A 23199-nucleotide genomic window follows, 5' to 3' on the forward strand; every position below is an offset into this window, starting at 1 on the left:
CTCCCTCTTGCGGAACACATTTTTTAAAGTTTCTGAAAAGACTGAGGCAAGACCAAAAGTAATTCTTCAAAATTGGAACAACATCATATGCTTTTGACCAGACTGAATATAATAAATATATCAGTGATTCTTAGAGGGCAAAACAGTTAGCCTTTTCATGGATTAGATTTCTATTTAGAGTTCTACAGCGGTGAGTCTCAACTGGGGGCAGTTTTGCTCCCCAGAGCACATCTGGCAATGTTTCAAGACACTTCTGATTGTCACGACCGGGGTGGGGTAAGGGTTTGCTGCTAGCATCTAGTGGACAGAGCACAGAGACGCTGCTAAACATCCTGCAGTGCACAAGAGAGTCCCACACGACAGAGAACTACCCAGCCTAAAACATCAATAGTGCTAAGGTTGAGAAACTGTTCTCCTGTGAGGTATAATTATCAATTAGGTTATATAAGACCCTAGGCCTTAGTTATAAGTTTTTAGTGTGAAAATATGACCGGGCCTCAGTAAACATTCAAAATCTAAATTTTAAGTATATTATATGTGCTTCAGTCATGATTACATACAATGATGATGGATGACTCTGGCTCATACAAATGACTGAAATCAGTGAGAAAAGGTTAAATAGGACCCTTATTCATTAAATTCCTAAACGTCATCTCCAGCCCTTAATCTCCGATAAAAATAAACATGCATACAGGATTGAGGGAGACATGCGCTCCGCATTTTCTCTCTAAGCCCTCTCCCCTCAATCCCTTGGCTCTCCTTACTGAAATAAAGGATGAAAACAAACAAACAAAAACAAACAAACAAAAAAAAAAGAGAGAGGAGTGTGTGTGTGTATGCACTTACAGTTTGCCCTCAGGGAGCTCACAATCTAGTGACAAAAGGTAACAAGCTGTAGTGATATCAGTGCTCTACAGAGTGCTATGGGAACATGGGAGAGACACCCAACTTATACTGAAAGGATTTAAAAAACAAAAGGTGTTGCATGAACTGAATTTCAAAGATCAAAATGGGTTAAGAACCAAGTGTGTGTGTTGGGGGAGGGTGGGAGGCTGGTGGGGGCCATATGTCAAAGGCACAGGTGCCTGGGGAAGTTGACGCATTTGGGGAACTGCAGGTGTTCAACACAGACAGAGTATGAGTTGGCTGCCTATGTGGAACAGAGACAGAGAGCAGACGTACTCTGCACAGGCTGCTAAGGAGATGGGAATATATCCTGAAGGGACTAGGAAACCAACAATGGGTTTTAAGCAATGAAAAAAAAAACGTGGTTAAAGCTTTGAATTGGGGAAAAATCATGCTGGACAGCAGAGTAGATAAATTAGACTAAAGTCAGGAGGATACAGTAGGAGTATAGATGCAAAGTGGTGAGTGCCTGAACCAAATCAGAGGCAGCAGGAACAGAGATGAGGAGACAGGGTGGAGACACTGGGAAAGGAAACAGAGGACTTGGGAATCAGATGTGAGAAATACGGAATGTAAAGACTGAAGGGTACACTCAGATTTTTTTTCTTTAATGACTTGGTGGCATTATCAACTGAATGTGTAAATGCAGAAGCAGCTGGCTGATTTAGGGACGGAGGGAGAAAATAATGAGTTCAGTTTTGGACACGAGTTTGAAGGACTTATGAGGAAATCCACATGGGCTATCCAGTAGGTGCTGAGATCTTTACAGCTGTAGTTTCTGGCAAGTTTTGCCTAGATATGGTTGTCTTTGGCTTTTAAGAAGGGAGATGAAGCCAAAAGAGTCAATGAGATCCCAGAGGATGATTTGTAGAATAAGGCCAAATGCTATTTTAAGGTCATCCAGAAGAGGAACCTTTGACGGATTAAGAGGGGTAATAGCATGTATTTAGTATAGGTCATGTGCTGGATACTGTGCTATGGGCTTCGCAAGTAATCATCCCACTGAAAACTCAATTATTCCTTCCTCTAAGAATTACAAAAATCTCTAACTTACAGATGTGGAACCTAAAGTAATTTGTAGATAGGGAAACTAAAGTCAAGTTAAGGAGGTTGTCCAAAGCCATCAAGTAGAAGAGCTGGGATTTTCTAGGTGCATTCGACTCCAATGAGCTTTTGGTTATATCAATACGTTGCCACTGGGCAGAGAAGTAGGAAGAGATCCTGGAATATGGTGAAAATAAATAGGAGATTTCAAGAAGGAAGGGCAACTTTTCTACGCTAGTATGAAGGAGTGAGTACCTAACTACAGATCCTCCTACAAATAATCATGGAAAAATACCAAAAACAAAACAAAAAAACCTACTGGAGGCTTCTGGAGATGGAAAAATGCAATTAGTTTTAGAGGGGTGTATAAATATATAGCAACCAGAAGAGACTGAGTCTTCCCTTTTTTGTGATTCTGCCCTGAGAGTGACTATAGTCATGGTAGTGGCAAGGCTGGGTGGCTAAAACTCTGAGAGAAAAACCAAACCAAACCAAACCAAACCAAACCAAACCTGCATTCTTTCAGGTCAAAGGAACAAGGGGAAGGAGCCCTGGTTCAACCAGGGCTGCTGGAGAGTGAGAGGGGAACCTCAGAAAGGAGAGAGCCAGAGAAGAAGAAATCCTATTTTTCTACGTGTGAACTCAGCACTAGTCTTCAGCTGGCTTGACCATGCGTGTGCAAGGCAAACTACAAATGGCTTGCAACTAAGGCTTAAAGAACTATGCTGAGATCTGAGACACAGCCAACTGCAGGTTTGACAGTGCACAATTTGAGTCTAAACAAGCTAATTAACTGCTAAAGCAATGGTCAACATTTTTAGGAGCAATATATAAAAATACTGAGTCTATACAACACAACGCTCACATTGTCTAGGATATATTAAAATGACTCATACAAAAAGCTAGGAGATGTCAATTGTAAAGGGAAAAGACAATCAATAGCTGCCAACTGTGAAATGATCCAGACTCTACAATTATCAGGCAAGAACCTCAGTGAGGTAGAGAAAAAAATGCCCATAATAAATAAAGTAATAGGAAATCTCAGCAGAGTGATCGAAAATGTAAAGAAGAACCAAAATGGAAATGTTAAACTAAAAAAATTACACTACATGCAATTAGATGTAAATGTACTTCAGTAAATGCAAAGTTTCTATATTTTATGTGACACAGTACAATATTAACTCTAAAAGACTGTGGAAAGTTAAGGATGCATATATCCACACAAGAACAACTAAAAAGAACATGAAGAAGAGGTATAGGTGAAAATCTAAGAAATAAATTAAAATGAAATTTAAAAAAATAATAATCAAATAATCCAAAAGGTGGCAGCAAAGGTGGAAAAGAGGAAATAAAACAGAGGGGACAAACAAAAAACAAATAATAAAACTATATACCTAAATAAAACCTTATTGATAATTATACTATGTTAATGGATTAAACACTCCAATTAAGAGGCAGAGATTATCAGAACAGAAAAAAGGCAAGACCCACTGTATACTGTCTTCAAGAGATGTATTGAAAAAAGATAAAGACACAGAGGAGTTGAAAGTAAATGTTCAGAAGAAGATAGAGTAGTTCAATTAATATCACATAAAACAATGCATGACAGTAAGTATTAAAGCTAAAGAAGGATATGTCAAAATGACAAAGGGTGTTCATCAGAAGGCATAAAAATGATAAATACTTATATAACAGAGCTTCAACACAACTAGTAATAGAGCTTCAAAACGGAGGAGTCAAGAATCAATGGAATGAAAAGGAGATATAAGCAAGTTCACAATCATAGAAAATTCTAATTCCCATATTTCAGCAATTGATAGAACTACATAAAATACCAGTAGAGGCATATAAAATCTGAACACATCACTACACCTTAACTGATATTTACAGAATGATACTAAACAACTGAAGATTACATGTTTTTGTCAAGCACACATGGTTCATTCATCAAGACAGACCACATGCTAGGCCATAATACTCAATAAAAAGGACTGAAATCATACAGAATATGTTTTCTGATGGTAACAGAATTAAATTAGAAATTAATGTCACAACATTGTAAATCAACTATACTTCAATAAAAAGAGTGATTAAAAAAAAGAAAACAATAAGATATCTAGAAATACCACAAAAAATTAGAAATTAAAAGAAAAAACCATGAATCAAAGAAGAAATCACAAAGGAAATAGAAAATATTTCAAACTGAATGAAGATAAAAGCACAACATAACAAAATTAGAGGGAAATTTACAACTTTAAATTTTTTTGGGGGGGGGGTCTAAAAATCAATGGTATAAGGTCTCAAAAAAACAAACAAAAAAAGGCAAAGAAAATCCAAAATAAGAAGTAAAAAAAGGGCTTCCCTGGTGGCGCAGTGGTTGAGAGTCTGCTTGCCGATGCAGGGGACACGGGTTCGAGCCCTGGTCTGGAGGGATCCCATGTGCCGCGGAGCGGCTGGGCCTGTGAGCCACAATTACTGAGCCTGCGCGTCTGGAGCCTGTGCTCCACAGCAATAGGGGCCGCGATGGTGAGAGGCCCGCGCACCGTGATGAAGAGTGGCCCCCGCTTGCCGCAACTAGGGAAAGCCCTTGCACAGAAACGAAGACCCAACACAGCCAGAAATAAATAAATAATTAATTAATTAATTAAAAAAAAAAAAAGTAAAAAAAGACAAAAGCAGAAATCAGTGAAATAGAAAGACAAACAGTAGAGAAAATTAATAAAGCCAAAAGTTGGTTCTCTGAAAAGAGCAATGAAATTGATAAACCCACAGGTAGACTGATAAAGAAAAAAAACAGGTAAGAGAACACAAATCATCAGTATAAAAAATGAAGAAGAGGTTATCACTATAGGTCCTATAGACATTAAATGGACAGTTAGAGAATATTATGTACATTATTCTGACAAATTAGATAACTTAGATGAATAGAAAAATACCTTAAGTCACAAAGTATCAAAGCTCACTCCAGAAAAAAGATAACCTGAATAGTCCTGCATCTATCAAACAAATTAAATTTGTAGTTATAAACTTCCTACAAAAAAATACAGGCCCAGATGGCTTCACTGGTGAATTCTACTAAGCATTTAAGGAGAAAACAATACAAATTCTACACAGATTCTTTCAGAAAATAGAAAAGGAGGAAACACTTCCAAAACCAGACAAAGAATTACAAAAGAGAAAACTATATACCAATATCCTTATGACAACTTTAACAAAAATTAAGTAAATCCAATCCAAGAATACATAAAAAGGCTAATACATCATGATCAAGGTTGGTTTGATATTTGAAAATAAATTCCTGTATTTTATTAACAGAATAAAGAGGTAAAACCATATGATCATTTTATACAGAAAAAGCTATTTGATGAAACACCACCATTTACAATTTTAAAAAGTCTCAGTAAACCAGGAATAGAAAAGAACTTGTTTAAAATATCCTCCTTTAAGTAGTAAAATAAACACTGAGTGCTTTCCCCCAGGTCAAGAACAAGTAGACAAGTCCACTCTCACCTGCTCTAGGCAACATAGTACTGGAGGTCCTAGCAGGTGAAACAAGGCATGGTAAACAGGCATAAAGACCAGAAAGGAAGAAATAAAACTGCCTCTATCTGTATTACGATATGATGGTGTACACAGAGAACTTTACAGCTGGGTGAGGTTTCCCACTTATGGAAAATATAAAACAGAGAAGAGAGCATTGGGGGGAATGCCTTCATGTAAAGCATGGGTAGAGGATTAATAACTACCAGAGGAAACTGAGAAAGGATACTAGATTATATTTCATAAGCTCTTTACAAAGCAGGGAAGTGCTTGCCTAAAATAGCAAAGATTACAAAAATACTGAAGCCTCAACAATGCAGAATATTCCCATATATAGAACATCAAACCCACACAATAAGGGAGAACTGTCATATATAAACTTCATAATATACTATCTGCACAAGATGACCTCAGTAACAAATGGATCAGAATTATTGGGCTAAGGTGTTTAAATGTTACTTATAGCTGAGGTGGTTATAATGAAATGACTCTAAATGTAAAATCATTAATATTAATTATGTCATCCATGACAGGAGATAATGCTTGTAATATGAGATGATGAACTTTGAACCTAAAGTAACACTTAATTTTGGATAAAATCTCAACAAGGTAGAGGAGACTATTATGTGTCTACCTATATTTTTTAGTAAGTAAAGAAGTATGTTTAATATCTTTTCCATCAAATAATAAAAGCATACAGATTTTTGGTTCTTGGGTTGCACTTATGCATTGTAACACCCTAATTCAAAGTGATGCACTAAGTTTCCTACAATTTTATGAAAATTCAAGATTCTCTTTTTTTTCTTTGAGTCAGAGGATTCTGTTTGTTCTTCACTTATGCCATAAAGATTTTTAATGAAATTTAATTAAAAAGCAAGGCTAAAACTGTTTCACTGAGGTCTGTTAACATAAGAAATTCGGTCTCAAATTGACAGGGGCACTGCAGGAGGGCCATGAACAGACCGGTAGTCTTCTCTTACCCAGTTCTCAAAGGCAAAACTGGCGAAGCCTCAGCAAACTGCGGTGCCCAGCAACATCAGACACCGGTCCTGGTGAGCAAACCTCAGAGTGAAGGCCACAGCTCAAGATGACGGCAATTTCCCCTGCACTGGCCTCAACCCCCGGCCTAAAGTGACTAATATGAGGAATAACCTTTATTGTAAGTTAAAAATACAAATTCAGAAAGTCTACCCAACACTGAATTAGTGTCTGAAGAACCTCTATTTTTGACTTGTCCAGGAGACATTTATCATCAGGCAAAGTGTAGGCAACTCTTTCTGAACCTACAGAATAGACTTTCTCAAACCATGTGTATAGATGCATATTTTATACATACACAATTATATATGTGTAAATATTTATAAATGCTTATATAGTATGTATGGGGTACAATGTAAAATGTTATTTATCTTGGGTAGTGATCAAAAAATGTTTGACAGCTATGGCCAGAAGATAAAGACAAATGAGTAACTATATATTGAAAAAAAAAGACTACATGTATTCCCTGCCTGGAAGCAATAATAAAACAAATCTTTTGGTTTGTCTTATTGGCCCGATTTTACAGTATTTTTTATCAATAAACTGGACAACTCTTACTAAAAACAATTATTTTTATTATGGTAGCTCTAATACCACTTCATCATAATGAGATAAGCACACTGGGAAAAAGAACAGGATTCAGAGAAAACATCCAAGTGTACTTTTTCTATGTTGGAGGAAAACAGACTGTCTCCTCCTACCTCATATATGAATTTAGTGTCCTTAAGTTTTGCAGCCTGTTAAATCCCCATCCATGTCACCCATGGACAGCACTTGACCTCGGAATTTCCCTTCTCCTTCAGGACTTGTGACACTGTCCTCTCCCGATTTTCTTCCTCAATGATTGTTTTCTTTGTATCCTCTTTACTCTCTAAATATTTCTCCTTGGAGTTTACTGGTGGTAGACCATCTCTCTTTCTCCTTCCCTCTTTCTCTCTCTTAACTCTACCCAAGTGATCTAAATTCAATCTAATAGTTGACATTTACTACCTTTGTGTAGGTATACTGTACCATTTTATATCAATAGATGCAGAAACTAAGGCAAGAGAAAACTTATTAACTTGTCTGAGGTCATACAGTTAAATAGCTGCGATGGGATTCATACACAGGCAGTTGAGCTCCAGAGTCTTTATTTTACTATGTGGCCTTAGTAGAGTTTCCAGGCCTTGGCATAACTGACATTTTAGGGCCTGATAATTCTGTGTTGTGGGGAGCTGGCTTGTACAATGCAGGATGCTTGACAGGATCCCTGGCACTAGATGCCAGGAGCACCCCACTCCAGGTCATGACAATCAAAAATGTTTCCAGATATTGTTAAATGTCCCACAGGCGACAAAAATCGCCCTGGTGGAGAACCACTGCTTTACTGGGATAATACTGGGCTGCACTGCCCTAAGACACAGTGAATACTTATAACTCTCTTGCTTCTCTTGCTTATGATACAATTATTATAAGTGCAACACAATCTGTAGACACCAACAGGGTCTATTTTTAAATTCTAGAAAAATATAAACACACATGTAGCCTCTCTCTTTAGGATAATCATCAACATGCTACTTCTGGCATATGGAGAAGATTCTGAATTATTTTTAAAATGTGACATCTCCCACTCATCCAAACAAATAATTCTAAAACCTATTCCGATCTACAGAGTCAAAGATTAAATTACATTCTTTTACCTTTAGGGCTGAAATTATAGTTTGCTCAGCTGCTGGTGGGAATGAGCTCTGACTGGAAACCACCTAGAACAAATCCAGTTATAGTTTTGCTTAAGTTATTTATTTTTATAAATACTAATTTTGATCATCACATGATAAAACTGTTTCCATAAGCCACATATAAAATATTATCATTACTTTAGAGTAGTATCTCATACATGTTTTAAAAATCCATTAGTATTTAGTAGTTAGGATAGGTTTAAAAATGTTTTCCCGTATAAAGCAAATATCTACTTCAAATAACTGAAACATTAAGACTTCTAAAAGCTAGCTTTCCTTAATTATAAAGCTTTAACTTGAAAAAGTCAGTTTAAAGCCATATTTACTTATTTCTTAAAAAAAAAAATCGCCCTTTGTAGGCTGACTATAATTTTTAACAAGTAAATGTCAAATGTTTCCCTTTTTACAAATCAATACCAACATTATGAAAATTCTGAAATGATCAATAAAGACGTTTAAATCAGGCTATATAAATACAACTTTGCATTGCTTGTGGTTCTTTAGAGTAATAATTAAAGGAAATGGAAAATATATCATATATTCTTTTCACTTACTTTTGTTATTTACTTTTCTGAGATTTACCTGTTAATAACCCTTTAAATATATTTTGTTTAGTGTGCAAAATACAAATTTTGGAAACCCCTAATTGATAAAAGGACATGTTAAAAAATTTAAGTAAATGAAAAACTGTCACTTATAATTATTCTAAAATACAATCTAGCATATAAAAGCTCATATTAGAGGTCAAGGTTTTAAGAACATCATCTAACCTTTGGCTTTTTCAGGTCTTCTAACTATGTCTCTACTTACCAAATATTTTGAAAATCATTAATAGAGAGTAAACACAAGCAACTCAAGAATCAAAGAAGGGGTTGAAAGTGTTGCTTTCCTAATAATTATGTTTACAGTTCATCTTAGACATAATATATAAAGGCAAACAAGTTAAAATTCAGTCATTTTTTTAAGAAGTATTAGTAGATCAATAGCAAAAAAAAATATTTTTTACTTTAAATAGTCTTCAATGATTGTATCATACGAGTTCACTGTTTTTAATGCATCTCCTCCCCCACTTTTTTGTACACAGGTAGAACCTTTCTGACATGTTAGAGGGCTTACGAGTTCTTACTATTACTAGCTTTGCTATAATTTACTACCACCCATATGATACCAAATTATGTGGTTTAATGGGTATAAAACACAAATAATTTACCTTTAAATCATCTGTTCAATAAACTTGACTATACCAAGCAACCTTGAGGATCTACAGTTCATGTGTTTTAAACTACCTGTACAGACAAAAAGTCATACAAACAATAGAGGCCAGGATCAAAGACTGTTCAGAAAAAGTTCATGCCTCAGCTTATTTTACAATCACATTTTCATTGTATTCTTCTGCAAAAGATTAAATAATAATTTATTGTCTAAATTTAAGGCAAGAAGAAAGAAGAACTTGAAATTAAGTCAAAAAAACTTAATAAAAATAAAGGTTACCTTTGTTACCGATTGGTGCAACTTATATAGTGAATTCACTACTGCCACATTTCTTCTCTGCCCTTCGGTAAGAGGTCCAATCACCTGACTTGCATCTCCTTGGGTGGAGAGCTGTAAGAATTCAACACAAAAAGAAATTACCAAAATGATAGTTCATATTTACTGGGGGGAAGTTCATGGTCCCCTGAAAAAGAAAATGTTAATTGGAAATATTCAAGTCAAGCTTTGCACTTTAGGCATAGCCAGGTACCTCTGTAGATTTAACACCATGGACCTGGAAGCCTAATTAGTCTTGCACAGGAAGAACATCCTTCATCACTACTTCATAGCTGGTGGACTCCTGAGGCAAGTGCGACCTAAAAGCCCAGGATGTGCTGTTATTTTGATACATCAGCATAGTATTTCTAGGGAACACCTTCTGCCAACAGTTTTTCTATTAAAAAACTGAGAAATAAGCCATCCAAAAAAAGAAAGCAGAGAAGGAAGGAAAAAAGAAGGGAGGGAGGAAGGAATAAAAGTAAACCTACATCCTATGTACATTTGACAGCCATCATAATAGCCTAATGAAATGAGTGGTAAAAAGAGGGTATTACACTCATTTTTTCGTAAATTAAAAAGGAAGTTGCTTAGGATTATACCGTGTATGGATGATCAGTAGGAGTGGTATTAATGCATGCATTTTAGGGAAAAGGACATGGAATTTTTACTGAATTAATCTAAAACTATTATAGTTCCATTTAAGAAAAAAATCCACCTATAAACGATTCTCATATTAATCAGGTTTTAATCCAATCCTCTATAACAATTATTATTTAAAGGTCAATTAAACTTGATCAGGAAAATAAAACATGAGGCAAGTAACTATATATATGGATGCACATCTCAAACATGAAAAATTGGCCTTTTAGGGAAGAGATGAAAATAAGAGCATCTTCCCTTTGATATAGTGATAAAAATAAAATATGAGAGAAAGAAATACTGTTTTTCTTTCTACTCTCCTTTGATACACACACATAAATATTCAAAATTAAATTCAATTCCCACTTTATCAATTCCTACTTATGGCAACAAAATACAATTTAAAAACATAAAAAACTGCAATTAAAATAAAGAGAATAATCCTTCACTGAAGTTATAATCCATGATGATGGCTTTAAGTCAACATAAAGCTTTCTGACATTAGGTTAAATAACTCCAACTTATTTTGCCTTTCCTCATGGACAGATAGTTACCAAATTATAATCAGGTTGTGTCCTAAATGGTCATTTGTAAGTTAGTAGGCTGAAAAAAAAAAAGTCGTTATTTTTCCTGTAGAAACTATGTTAAAAATCAATGGTTAGACCTCAGATGAGCCCATATAGCCCAGTTTAATCTATAATGTGGTAAACTAATACTAATAGAAGCTCTGAGCTCCCAGGAGACAGCAGATGATGGGCTCCGAGCTATGGTGAAGGTGGGGAAAAGCTCCTGAAGCCACTTTGGAGACTTCAGTGGCAATGGTGAGTGGCATCAACGGTTATGGTAGACTCAGGGGTTAGATGCTAAATATGTACCTGTCTACAATAGGCATTTAAAAACTATGAGTTCTAGCTGTACAATTTTTAAAAATCCAATCTCTTTTACTTCTCTTGAGATTCTCTCCAAATAATTTTGAAGTGCTAACAAAGAAATGGGAAAAGAAAAGAATTTTTCTGATACTATCTTATTTCCACTTATTTTATGTATTCCATATTTAATAAAGAGACAGGCTCACTGCTAGAAAAGGATGGAGATTATTTTATTGATAATAACTGATCATAGTTTTAGGGTTTAAAAGTATAGGAAGGCCCATTTTACACCTATTAGGATGCTATAATAAAAAAGACAGATAATAACAAACGTTGGCCATGATGTAGAGTAACTGGAACTCTTGTGCACTGCTGGTGGGATTTTAAAATGGAGTAGACGCTCTGGAAAACAGCCTGGCAGTTCCTCAAAGGTAAACAGAGTGAAAATACACCCAGCAATTCGACTCTTAGATATATACACAAAAGAAATAAAAACATGTATACAACTATTCACAGAAGCATTATTCCATAGCATAACAGCCTCAAAATGGAAACAACCCAAATGTCAACCAACTGATAGATGGATAAATAAAAGTAAGATGTAGTATATTCATACAATGGAATGTTCCTCAGCAAAAAGAAAGGAATGCAGTTCTGATACATGCTACAACATGGAAGTACCCTGAAAGTAAAAAGAAGCCATTTACAAAAGGCCACATATTAAATGATTACATTTACATGAAATATCCAGAATAAGCAAATCCACAGAGACAAAAAGTAGATTAGTAATTGGAAGAGGGGTAAATGGGGAGTGATTGCTAATGGGTAGGAGGTTTCTTTTTGGGGTGATGAAATGTTCTAAAGTTGATTGTGAATATACTAAAAAACAATGATTTCTACACTTGAAATGGGTGAATTATATTTTAATACAGTTGATTTTAAAAAGTATAGAAATAAAAATTCCCACACTACAAAGGTTATCAGTGAATACCTTGAGAGCCTAGTGAAAACTAAGGTTAAGATTAGATGGCTCTTGTAAAGCAATTATACTCCAATAAAGATGTTTAAAAAAAAAAAAAGATTAGATGGCTCAGTTAAATAGATCTACGAAGTTCAATGAAGAAAATACTATAGTTACAGGAGCAAAACAATGATAATATAAAAGAACTAAAAATGAAATATCACTGTGCCAAAAACAAAGAACAAAATTTAAACATCAAAGTGAAAATATAACACTAGAAGACTGGGAACAAAAATAATATGCTGCTCATCTTGGCCTGACAGCACAGAATAGAATCTGTCCAACACCTCAGCTAAGTGGATCACCCTGTTTCTCTCCAGCACCACTCCTGTCATAAACTTTTTGGGGAAAATAATTTCAAACTTACAAAATGTTACAAAAATAAAAATAGTGCAAGGAACACCCATTTATGCTTTACTCAGATTTACCTATTGTTAACATTTTATCTCATCTGCTTTATTATTCGTAGTCTTTCCTTCTCTTTCACACACACACACACACACACACACACACGTATATGCATATTTTTTTTTCTGAATCATACATACATTATGGCCCTCTGTCCCATTTCAGTGGATATTTCCTAAGCATAGCACTACTCTTTTACGAAACCTCAGTTCAGTCATCGACTTCATAAATTTACATTGTTAACAATACTTTTATCTGGCATCTGCCATGTTTCCAAAAAGTTCTGGTTTCTTTTAGTGGGAAGTGGTATTAGAGACCAAGATCTGGGCCCTAGGTGTGCTCACTGCTACTTACTCCTGTAAAAACTCTTAATCAATTCAATATTTATGTAGATGATTGCTTCAATATCCTGGACTCTTACTTAGCTCCTTGTCTTCTTCCCCTTCAAGTTATAAAAACTATATAGTGAATTCCCATATACTGATAACCTAGACTTCACAATTAACACTCTACAATTTGTTTTATATCACATACCTATCACCTATCTTCAACTCATTTTATATTTTTGATTCATTTCAAAATAAGTTTTAGACATCAGTATACCTAACCCCAAAACACTTAAGCAGTGTATAATTAACTGGAATTCAATATTTACTTCTGGTTTTTTTTTTTTTTTACTTTTAAGGTAAAATTTATATGTGATGAAATGCAGACATGAAGTGTACAATTCACTGAGATTTGGTAAAATGCTTTACTTGTGTAACGCTAACCACATCACTCCAGAAAGGTCCTCCATCCCACTTCCCACTCAATCCCACTCTTCTGGTTTGATAAGTCTTGGCTTTTAAGTGGGGCTACATTCACAGACAATATGGAAAGATATTTTTAACGAGTTCCAAAGACAGTATTTCACATATTATTCAGTCTTTTACCAGCTCCTGCTGCCTCCTGCTGTGTTCTTCTTGGGAAAAAATTTTTATTTTTGCTCACACATATTTTCAAAACCACTAAAAGTAAGGCACAATTTATTTTTTCTAACATTTTATTATGAACACTTAAAGACTTGTACAGTGAATACCCATATACTGACCACCTAGATTCTATAATAACATTTTATAACACTTGCTTATGTTATCCATCCCTCTATCCATTTTATTTTTTTTATATATAATTTATTTTATTTATTTATTTTTGGCTGTGTTGGGTCTTCATTGCTGTGCGCGGGCTTTCTCTAGTTGTGGTGAGCAGGGGCTACTTTTCGTTGCGGTGCACGAGCTTCTCATTGCAGTGGCTTCTCCTGTTGCGGAGCATGGGCTCTAGGCACAGGGGCTTCAGTAGTTGTGGCAGGTGGGCTTAGTAGTTGTGGCTCACAGGCTGTAGAGCACAGGCTCAGTAGTTGTGGCGCACGGGCTTAGCTGCTCCGCGGCATGTGGGATCTTCCCAGACCAGGGATCGAACCCGTGTCCCCTGCATTGGCAGGTGGATTCTCAACCACTGCGCCACCAGGGAAGCCTCCATTTTATATTTTTGATGCATCTCAAAATAACTTGAAGACATCACTTTGTTACCAATGACTTCATCTCACTGATTAGTTTTGTCTATTCTATATCTTTACATAAAGTTTTTTTGGGTATATGAATGTAAAGCTTTCTTCACTCAGCATAAGGTTACTGGTTTTCACCCATGTTTGTTCCTTTTTATTGCTGTGTGATATTCCATTGTATGAATTTATCTGAGTTCGTTTTACCCATTCTCCTATTGTTCCTAGAATGTCTGCAATAAAATGAACACTAGACTTAAGAATCTAGACTTTTCTCTACCACTTGCTAGCTGAGTAACTTGTGGCTTCGATTTCTTTATCTGTAACATGAAACTAACAATATAGTCAATACCAAAGTATGCTTTGTAAACTGTAAAATGCCTTAGCAATGTAAGGCATTACCTTTTTTTTTTGGCTGCACGGCTTGCAGGATCTTAATTCCCCGACCAAGGATGGAACCTGTGCCCCCTGCAGTGGAAGTGCAGAGTCTTAATCACTGGACCACCAGGAAAGCCCCAAGGCATTACCATTTTTATCTCCAGACAATTCTATGTCTGGTTCTCATTTTCTTCTCACTTCTCCTTTGCTTCGTCCTCTCCCCTACAATCCACTCCTCCAAGCTCCACCTCTCAGTACTGGCGAGGGACTACAAGCACAGACTAGGACCGAGGAATTGGAACCAAAAGCCACTGAAACTATCTAGAGGTACAGGCTAAATTATTTTGGCTCCATTTTGGTTATGGTAACAAAGCATCTTGCACAGAGTAGGCATTCTCTATTTCAGAAGCCTCCACCCATCTTCAGCCATTTTACTGTTACAAGCTATTTTACTGTTACAAACTTTTACTGTTTCAAGCTACTTCCTTCATTTGATCTCCTTAAAACTTACTTTTCACGAATTCACGTGCACGTTCAGCAAGTAGAAGATGCTCATTAGGTATCTGTTGAATGACTGAAGGGCCAGAATAATGGTTTCTCATTGCTGCTTTTTCAAAGTCCACCTTATTTGAGATGAATAAAATTGTATGGAGGTGCAAAAACACAGTTTTGGCTGTGAAGCATTAGGAACTAGGGAACTAGAAAGGTAAAAGCAGTAAGAGATTCAATATTCTAAACTATGAGAAATGTATATACTGGTGCATCACGTTACACTATTTAATATAGCCTGGAAAGATGTCAGAAAGCAAAAGAGCAGCATTTGAGTTTTAAAACACACACACACACACACATACACACACAAAAAGAAAGGAACTCCAAAGGCTAAAGGAATCCTTAATAATTAAAATGGTTCCTATGTGCAAACAAGACTTACTATTCCTTTTTAAGTTTAATTATCTGAAGAAAGTATTTTTCACAAATTCTAATTCTGTACATCTGCTCACTAGAAACTTTGTGTGAATTCAATGCATGAGAAACGACTGAGATTAAAGTCCTGAAACGATGATAAGTTATACTGTTAACATGAAGAATGTTTTTATATAATTTTTAATTTGTAGATAAAATGACCCCAAGATCACCCTAACATCACAGCTGAGGGCTACAAGTAAAAGAAATAAAACTGATGATTCAAGAGATGAGTTGGATGAGAGCTTTAAATTTCTATTCAGATAATCTACTGAAAATTACTTTTGGGGAAATTATAAAGTTGGTGATTTAGAAGAATGTCTAAAAAGAACAAGAAAATATATTATGGATTAGTTATGAGTTACATACGGTTAAGTTACTTTCCAGATATTATTGAAATACCACTAGTGTTCTATTTATCCATAGTTTCCATTACTGCTAAGGAAATGTCAAGGGTACAGGATAACTCCTTTCTATATGGATTTGGTCACAATTCTTCTAAATATTTCTTTGCAATCATATGTAAAACAAACGAGGAAAAAAGTATGTATTAGAATTTCATAGGTTTAAAACAGAACAATGCGAAATGTATACTAATCTACAATGCTTCCTGAATAAAAACAAGTCAAAACATTTTTATATGAAATCAGATATTTTAACAAAAACTTTGAAATAAGCTCTGATGATCCTTCAGTTATGGTTATATCTATGCTTATTTTTCTGAAAGTGCTGAGTGTATTTGGATTACAATTACCAAATTTTAAAATGTAATGTCAAATTTATATTAGAACAAATTCTTTTGATCTCATGCATGCTTTTTATCCAATTTTGGAGTTCACAGCGAAAAAAAAAAATTACACGCAAAAGGTAAAGTATTATCAATGTTGTTATTCTAATGGAGTGTATAAAGGGCAAATAGCTAACTCTCCGATTGTCACCCACCACCCCCCCGCCCACACACACAGACGACATCAGTAATCAACTGTGGCCCTGTTATGGCCTCGTAACACAGTGCTCCAGGTAGTGACTACATATCTCTTAGACACAGGAGATGAAATCTATTTGTAATCCCTGAGTGATGTCTTATGAGTTTTCCTGGACATCTGGGCTAATGATTCTAAGTGTATTCTATGGTTCACCTAAACGCTTTATAAGTCAAGAGACGCTGATACACAATATATTCCAAGAGCCTCAAAACTGCTGTATCCTTTCATAACCCACTATCAGAAATGCATCCTAAGAAAATAGTAAAGCTATATGCACAAGGATAATGTTACTTATAAAACAGAGAAATTGGAAAATACTACACGTCTAAGAATAAGAGAATAGTTGGGTATATGAAACAAGTCACATGCTGGAACAAACAACAATGGGAGGTGCTTACGTTATAGTGTTAACTGTAAAAAAACAAACAAAAGAAAGCAGATTTGTCTGTGCAGCAGTTTTGTCTCAGAAAAAAAACTGGAAAGAAATAAAGCAAAAATATTAAAAAATAGTGTGAAGCATTACATAATATGCAAAATTACCAGAATACTAGTAAAAAGCACTGTAGAATTCCATACAATCTAAAAGGTTCATTTGTAGAACACACTTAGAAATTGTTATACAAGATAATTTCCTCCATTATAAAAATGAAAGATGTACAATTCTATCCCTGAAAGATTTAAGATAATATGAGAAAATAAACTGCTTTGGTAACTGTTTACTTCCCCAAAAGAAGATTTTTGGAAAAGATAATCTCTTTTTATCTACTAATCTGTGACACAGATTAAAATAACTGATTTTTATTTATATTTACTTATCAAATGCTTTCATCATAGGTTACCTGGTTTAGAGTAAAGAATAAAAGAATTATAATTAAATATCACTTAGTTTATTATAACATGCCAATTAATCGTATTAAAAATATATACACACACACATTCACAATTAAATTACTATCTAACATCCCTAATACTAAATACAGTTTATAATACATTAGAAATTGAATTGTATTTGAAATTCAGACATAGGGATGTTTCTGCAAATGTATATAGCAGAGGACAAATCCACAGGTTTACACAGTGGTTCTTCATTTTCCTGGCATGTCAACCTAACTAAACTTCCCTGACAAATAAAATTAATTTTCTTAGGTGCTAAAACTATCAGAAAATATTTTCACGAAAATCTTGCTACACTGTATGTCAATACTTTTCTGGTTTCATAAATAAGACACACTGAACTTATACCTTAAGAAGTAAAATTCTACTTAACCTTTGTATATGTTCACTAGTGAGTGGTGTTTCTGTGCTATTACACATCTTTATTTTAAAAGTAATTCTATCAGAGCTTCGTAAGGTATATATCGCTGCTTGCCCCTTCACTCATTAAACAGCTTTTAGGTTACCATATCTTTTGAAATTTTGTGTTTCCTTTTCCTTTTTCTTTAAATTTTGATGATTTTAAGAATCCTAATCTTATTCTTAAGGTGTCAGTCTCCTCTTTTTGATCTTATCTCCCCTCATCTTGGTCTAACTTGCTGCAAAGTGGGAAGCTAGAGGACTAACCACATGCAAGCTAGGAGACTTCCCCATAAGTTAAGTTTATACTTTAGTGCATGGACACTGTGACATCAATTCTAGAAGTTCAAAGGATGTTTTTAGTTCTTTCCTGGTTCTTATTTATATTTCAGACTGTTGAATTTGTCAAATATTTGACTACTTGATAAAAAAAAGAGGTGTTACTACATATTTGTCTAACTAAAAATAAGGACAGGTACGTTCAACTACAGAATAGATTCAATGGTAAAGTTACATTTTGACATCAGACTAAACCTTCACACAGATCTGATATCAAAGAGATGACAACTTGAGATGGGTTCCCTTTTGGACAATTAACATATAACTAAAAAGCTTGAAAGCAAATCTTGTTTACAGACAAGAGATGAGTAAAACCAGCACACAGGAATCAAATATAGCTTTGTAATTCAAAGCTGTATTGCTGAGACACCCTGTATTACTGTTAGAAGACCCTTTTATCAACCTACCTTTCTCATCAACCTCCTCTAGATCTTTTCCCAAGCTCCTGTCCTTTATGTCAAAAACTCCACCTGGCACATGGGATTTGGTAACTACAGTGGGTAGGGAAGGCAAACAATTTGCTAGGAATGGATCACTTGGAGTTTTTACTTTTTTTTTCTTCAAAGAACCTTACGCTTTTGAACAACAGATGGAGTTTCCACCTACCCATGACTGATCACTGGCTCCTAAAACACTGGCCTTGTTAATTTAATTTAGAGTCATAATTCTGTATATTAATTCTTTGAAGGAGAGAGAACAGTTCATTGTCAGGTATACTGACCTTTTCCCATTTTCCAATAATGAATACTAAGACTAATTTATTAATCAACAGGAAAACTCTTTGCATATACATATATTATAGAGAATAAGACCCCTTTGACTCAAGGTAATTTAGGTTTCGTACAGATTGAATTTCAAACCACAGAATTTCCAAAAGAAATAAGTTTATTACCCTTAGGGATATAGACAAACTAAAATCTCAGAATCCCACTATAAAGGCCTAAGCTAGTCAATAAAATTTTAAAAAATAATTAGTAGTTTATACATTTGTATATAGACTAGTACTTTCACAGTTTTTGAGATATAAATTCTAATGCAATTAAACCTATAATCTTGTATGCATTATTAATTTTCATAGCAAAGAAGTTCTTTATATATAGTCTAAAGGTAACTTTCAATTTAACTAGTCTTAATAATATAAAATTATTGGGTTGGGCAAAAAGTTCGTTTGGGTTTTTCTGTAACATCTTATAGAAAAACCCGAACGAACTTTTTGGCCAACCCAATATATTATTGATCTCCAAGCTAATGAGGCTCTCTCTAAATATTAATCTTAATAGCATTGTTTATAATGCCAAACCAGAAAAAAAAAAAAAGGTTAATTACCTGATTGACAGCAATGATTATCTAAACTACAAATTTATTTTGCAAAATCTGGCAATGTCATTCTGTTTGTGTTTGCCACAAATGACTATGATTGTCTGAGAAGTCTTTTTCTTTTTTTAACATCTTTATTGGAGTATAATTGCTTTACAATGGTATGTTAGTTTCTGCTGTATCACAAAGTGAATCAGCTATACATATACATTCATCCCCATATCTCCTCCCTCCTGCATCTTGAGAAGTCTTAAGGAAGTAGTTCTGCCATTCTGCGGTGGCCTGATTGACCTCCTTAACCCCATAACTTCCCATTCTGATAGTGGATTTGTCAATTTCTCTGTGAAATTCCATCCACTTTGTCTTATTGGTCTGAGGCTATGTCGTAAGGTGTATTATAATTCTTATACCTTCCTAGTAAATTGTTCTTGTTCTCATTTTATGACCACCCTCTTCCCAATCCCTAATAATACTTTTTTGCTTTATAGTCTATTTTGCCTGCTGTTAAATATAGTTATATCAGCTTTTGTCTAATTACTATTTGCCTGAAATATTTTTTCTCCAGTCTTTTACTTTCATTCTTTATATGTCCTTATGTTCTAGGTATATCACACAAAGCTAAATTTAATTATTAGTTCTATCCAACTTGAGAAATGTCACTGGCCAGTTTAGTCTATTTACATTTACTGTGATCAATGATATATTTGGAATCCACCTTACTATGAACTTTTTATATGATTTTTTTTTGCTTCTTTTTATTCTGTTTACCTTTCAACTTTTTACTGAACTGGTACCTTTTTTTTTTTAACCCATTAGCCCCATCAATTAACTTAGAATTTATACATTCTATTTCTATTCTTTCAGTGGCCATAATTAAATTGTTAAAATTCACACTCAACTTAAGTCAAAGTATCTATGGCTTTACAGTCCTCCTGGATAACACAAGCATTTTAGAATGGTTTCAAATTCCTTATCCCTTCCTCATTGTAAGCTTTAATGTGGACTTGTATTTTAGGGTTATTTTTTTGTTTGCATGTCCCAAACTAGTCACTATTATTTCTTATTTTATGCAACTAAGGCTTAGAATTACCAACATATTTACCAATTGTTTGTGCTTACTATTCCTTTTTGCATTTCAATCCTTCCTTTAGAGTTAGATTTCCTCCTTCAGTGTTCAACCATGAAAGGGCTTCCCTTTCACTCAGAGTGAAGGCCAAAGCCCTCACTACCATCCTGCAAGGGCTGGCATGATCTAGAGTTGAGGTTAGAGTTTCAAGGATATTAGAGGGGCTCACAGGAATTCTAGGAAAGCCAGAGCATTTAGTCAGTCTCTAGTCTCCCAGTATCCAGGAATCCGGGCATATAAGCAAGGCTGAAAAGGCAGAGTGCTTAGAACTTGAGGCCCTGGGCAGAAGGTGCCACTTCCCGGTGATATTACCAAAGTCTACAACTAAAACTGCTTCAAACATCTACCAGACTTCTGTTGGCTTTTAAGCCACTTGTACCTGCCTCCTCAGCCCCACTGATTGTGATCAATCCCTTTGGCTGCTAATTAAATTCTTTCTTCTGTTTAAAACGCTTATCGTAAAAAGTGAAACAGAGCTAACTGGAAAGTATAAACTGAAAAACAAAAGCTCTCCCTGCACATCCTTAGTCCAATCCTCCAGGGTCATACACTAACACTTTCTTGTGGTCTTCTATTTAAAAAAGGAAAAGGAAATAGAAAAGTCTTTATAAAACAGCATTCATTTTATATATCTATCTTATTTACAGGTGGGACTACTAAATGTAATACTTTCACCTTCTTTTTCTAGCCTAATAATATACCTTCAGACTTTTCCAAATGAGCACACAGAAATCTTCACAAGACTACAAAGTATTTCTCTCACTGATTTGTAACTAAACTCCAAACTATTAATATTTTCTTGAAGTGTTTTATTTGTATGCTTAAGAAAGGAAGGAAGAGGATCTAAACTCCCCGGAGTGCAATATTCCTTGTCATTACTGTTACTCGTTGAAGGTCATTAGAATGAATACAGTTAGAAATTAGATTTCCCAACTAAATAGGGTTCTTGGCAAAGAGAGGGTTTATATACGTTTTGAATTAACAGAAGTGAAACATCTATATGCGAAGTGAAATAAATCAAAGACAAATACTGTATGATATAATTTATATGTGGAATCTCAAAAATACAGCAAACTAGTGAATGTAACAAAAAAGAAGCAGACTCACAGATACAGAGAACAAATTAATAGTTACCAGTGGGGGTGAGGGGAAATATAGGTGTAGGGGATTAGGAGGTACAAACTATAAGGTATAAAATAATCTACAAGGATATATTGTACAACATGGGGAATAGGCTTCCTTATTATTAGGGTATAGAAGCTCTCAAATTTCATCCCTTTTTGGGAATTCACTGTTTTTATCCTGTGATGCCCTAATGCACATACACAATATTAAAAAATTAATAAATTTGTATTCTTTTTCTCCTGTTAACTTGCCTATTGTCAGTTTATTTCATAAACCCAGCCATCAAACCTAGAAGGGTGGAGGGACAGTCTTTCTTCCCCTACATGTACAATGATTTTACAAAAGTCACATATAATTCTAGAACAGGCTTTTGGCTTCACTGATTTTTCTCTATTGGTTTTGTTTTCAACTTGAGTGATTTCTGCTCTCACCTTTATTATTTCCTTCTGTAAACTGCTATGCGGCGGGGGTGGGGGGCTTCCCTAGTGGCACAGTGCTTAAGAATTTGCCTGCCAATGCACAGGACATGGGTTTGAGCCCTGGTCTGGGAAGATCCCACATACCACGGAGCAACTAAGCCCGTGCGCCACAAATATTGAGCCTGAGCTCTAGAGCCTGCGAGTCAAACTACTGAGCCTGTGTGCCACAACTACTGAAGCCCATGTGCCTAGAGCCCGTGCTCTGCAACAAGAGAAGCCACCACAGTGAGAAGCCCGCGCACCGCAACAAAGACCCAATGCAGCCATAAATTAACTAATTAATTAAATAATTAATTAAATTAGGGGAAAACAAAAAAAATCCGCCTGCCAATGCAGGGGACACAGGTTCAAGCCCTGGTCCGGGAAGATCCCACATGCCATGGAGCAACTAAGCCCATGCGCCACAACTACTGAACCTGCGCTCTAGAGCCCCCGAGCCTCAACTGCCTGAGCCCACGCATCGCAACTACTGAACCCATGCGCCTAGAGCCCGTGCTCCACAACAAGAGAAGCCAGTGCACTGCAACAAAGAGTAGGCCCCGCTCAATGCAACTAGAAAAAGCTCACGTGCAGCAATGAAGACCCAACACAGCCAAAAAAAATTATAAATAAAATTAAAAAAGAAAATTAAACTGCTATGGATTTAATTTGTCTTCTTTTGCCCTAGTTTCTTGAGGTGGAATATTTGAACAGTAATTTGGGACCTTTTTTTTTTTTTGCCCCCCATATAAGCATTTAATGCTATGTATTTCCCTAAATTAACTGCATCCCAGGAAGTTTGCTATGGTATATTCTCATGTTTATTTAATTCAAAATATATTTTTACATTTCCCTTTTGACCCAGAGATTATTTGAAAGTATGTTATTTAATTTCCAAATATTTGAGAGATTTTCCAGATATTTTTCAGTTACTTTGAAGGGAGGGGTCACAGACCTC

General features: G+C 35.2%; 1 protein-coding gene across 1 annotated transcript in view; it reads right to left on the reverse strand.

Annotated features, from left to right (window-relative positions):
* COG5 (component of oligomeric golgi complex 5) overlaps positions 1-23199 on the reverse strand; it is a 286429-nt gene that overhangs the window by 29776 nt on the left and 233454 nt on the right. The window contains exons 15-16 of the mRNA XM_059934167.1: positions 9738-9848; positions 8208-8270 (exon numbers count right to left, since the gene is read on the reverse strand). Coding sequence (XP_059790150.1) covers positions 8208-8270; positions 9738-9848 — 174 coding nt within the window. The remainder of the gene's footprint in view (positions 1-8207; positions 8271-9737; positions 9849-23199) is intronic.

Source organism: Balaenoptera ricei, chromosome 9, assembly GCF_028023285.1.
Source record: "Balaenoptera ricei isolate mBalRic1 chromosome 9, mBalRic1.hap2, whole genome shotgun sequence".
Lineage (NCBI taxonomy): Eukaryota > Metazoa > Chordata > Mammalia > Artiodactyla > Balaenopteridae > Balaenoptera > Balaenoptera ricei.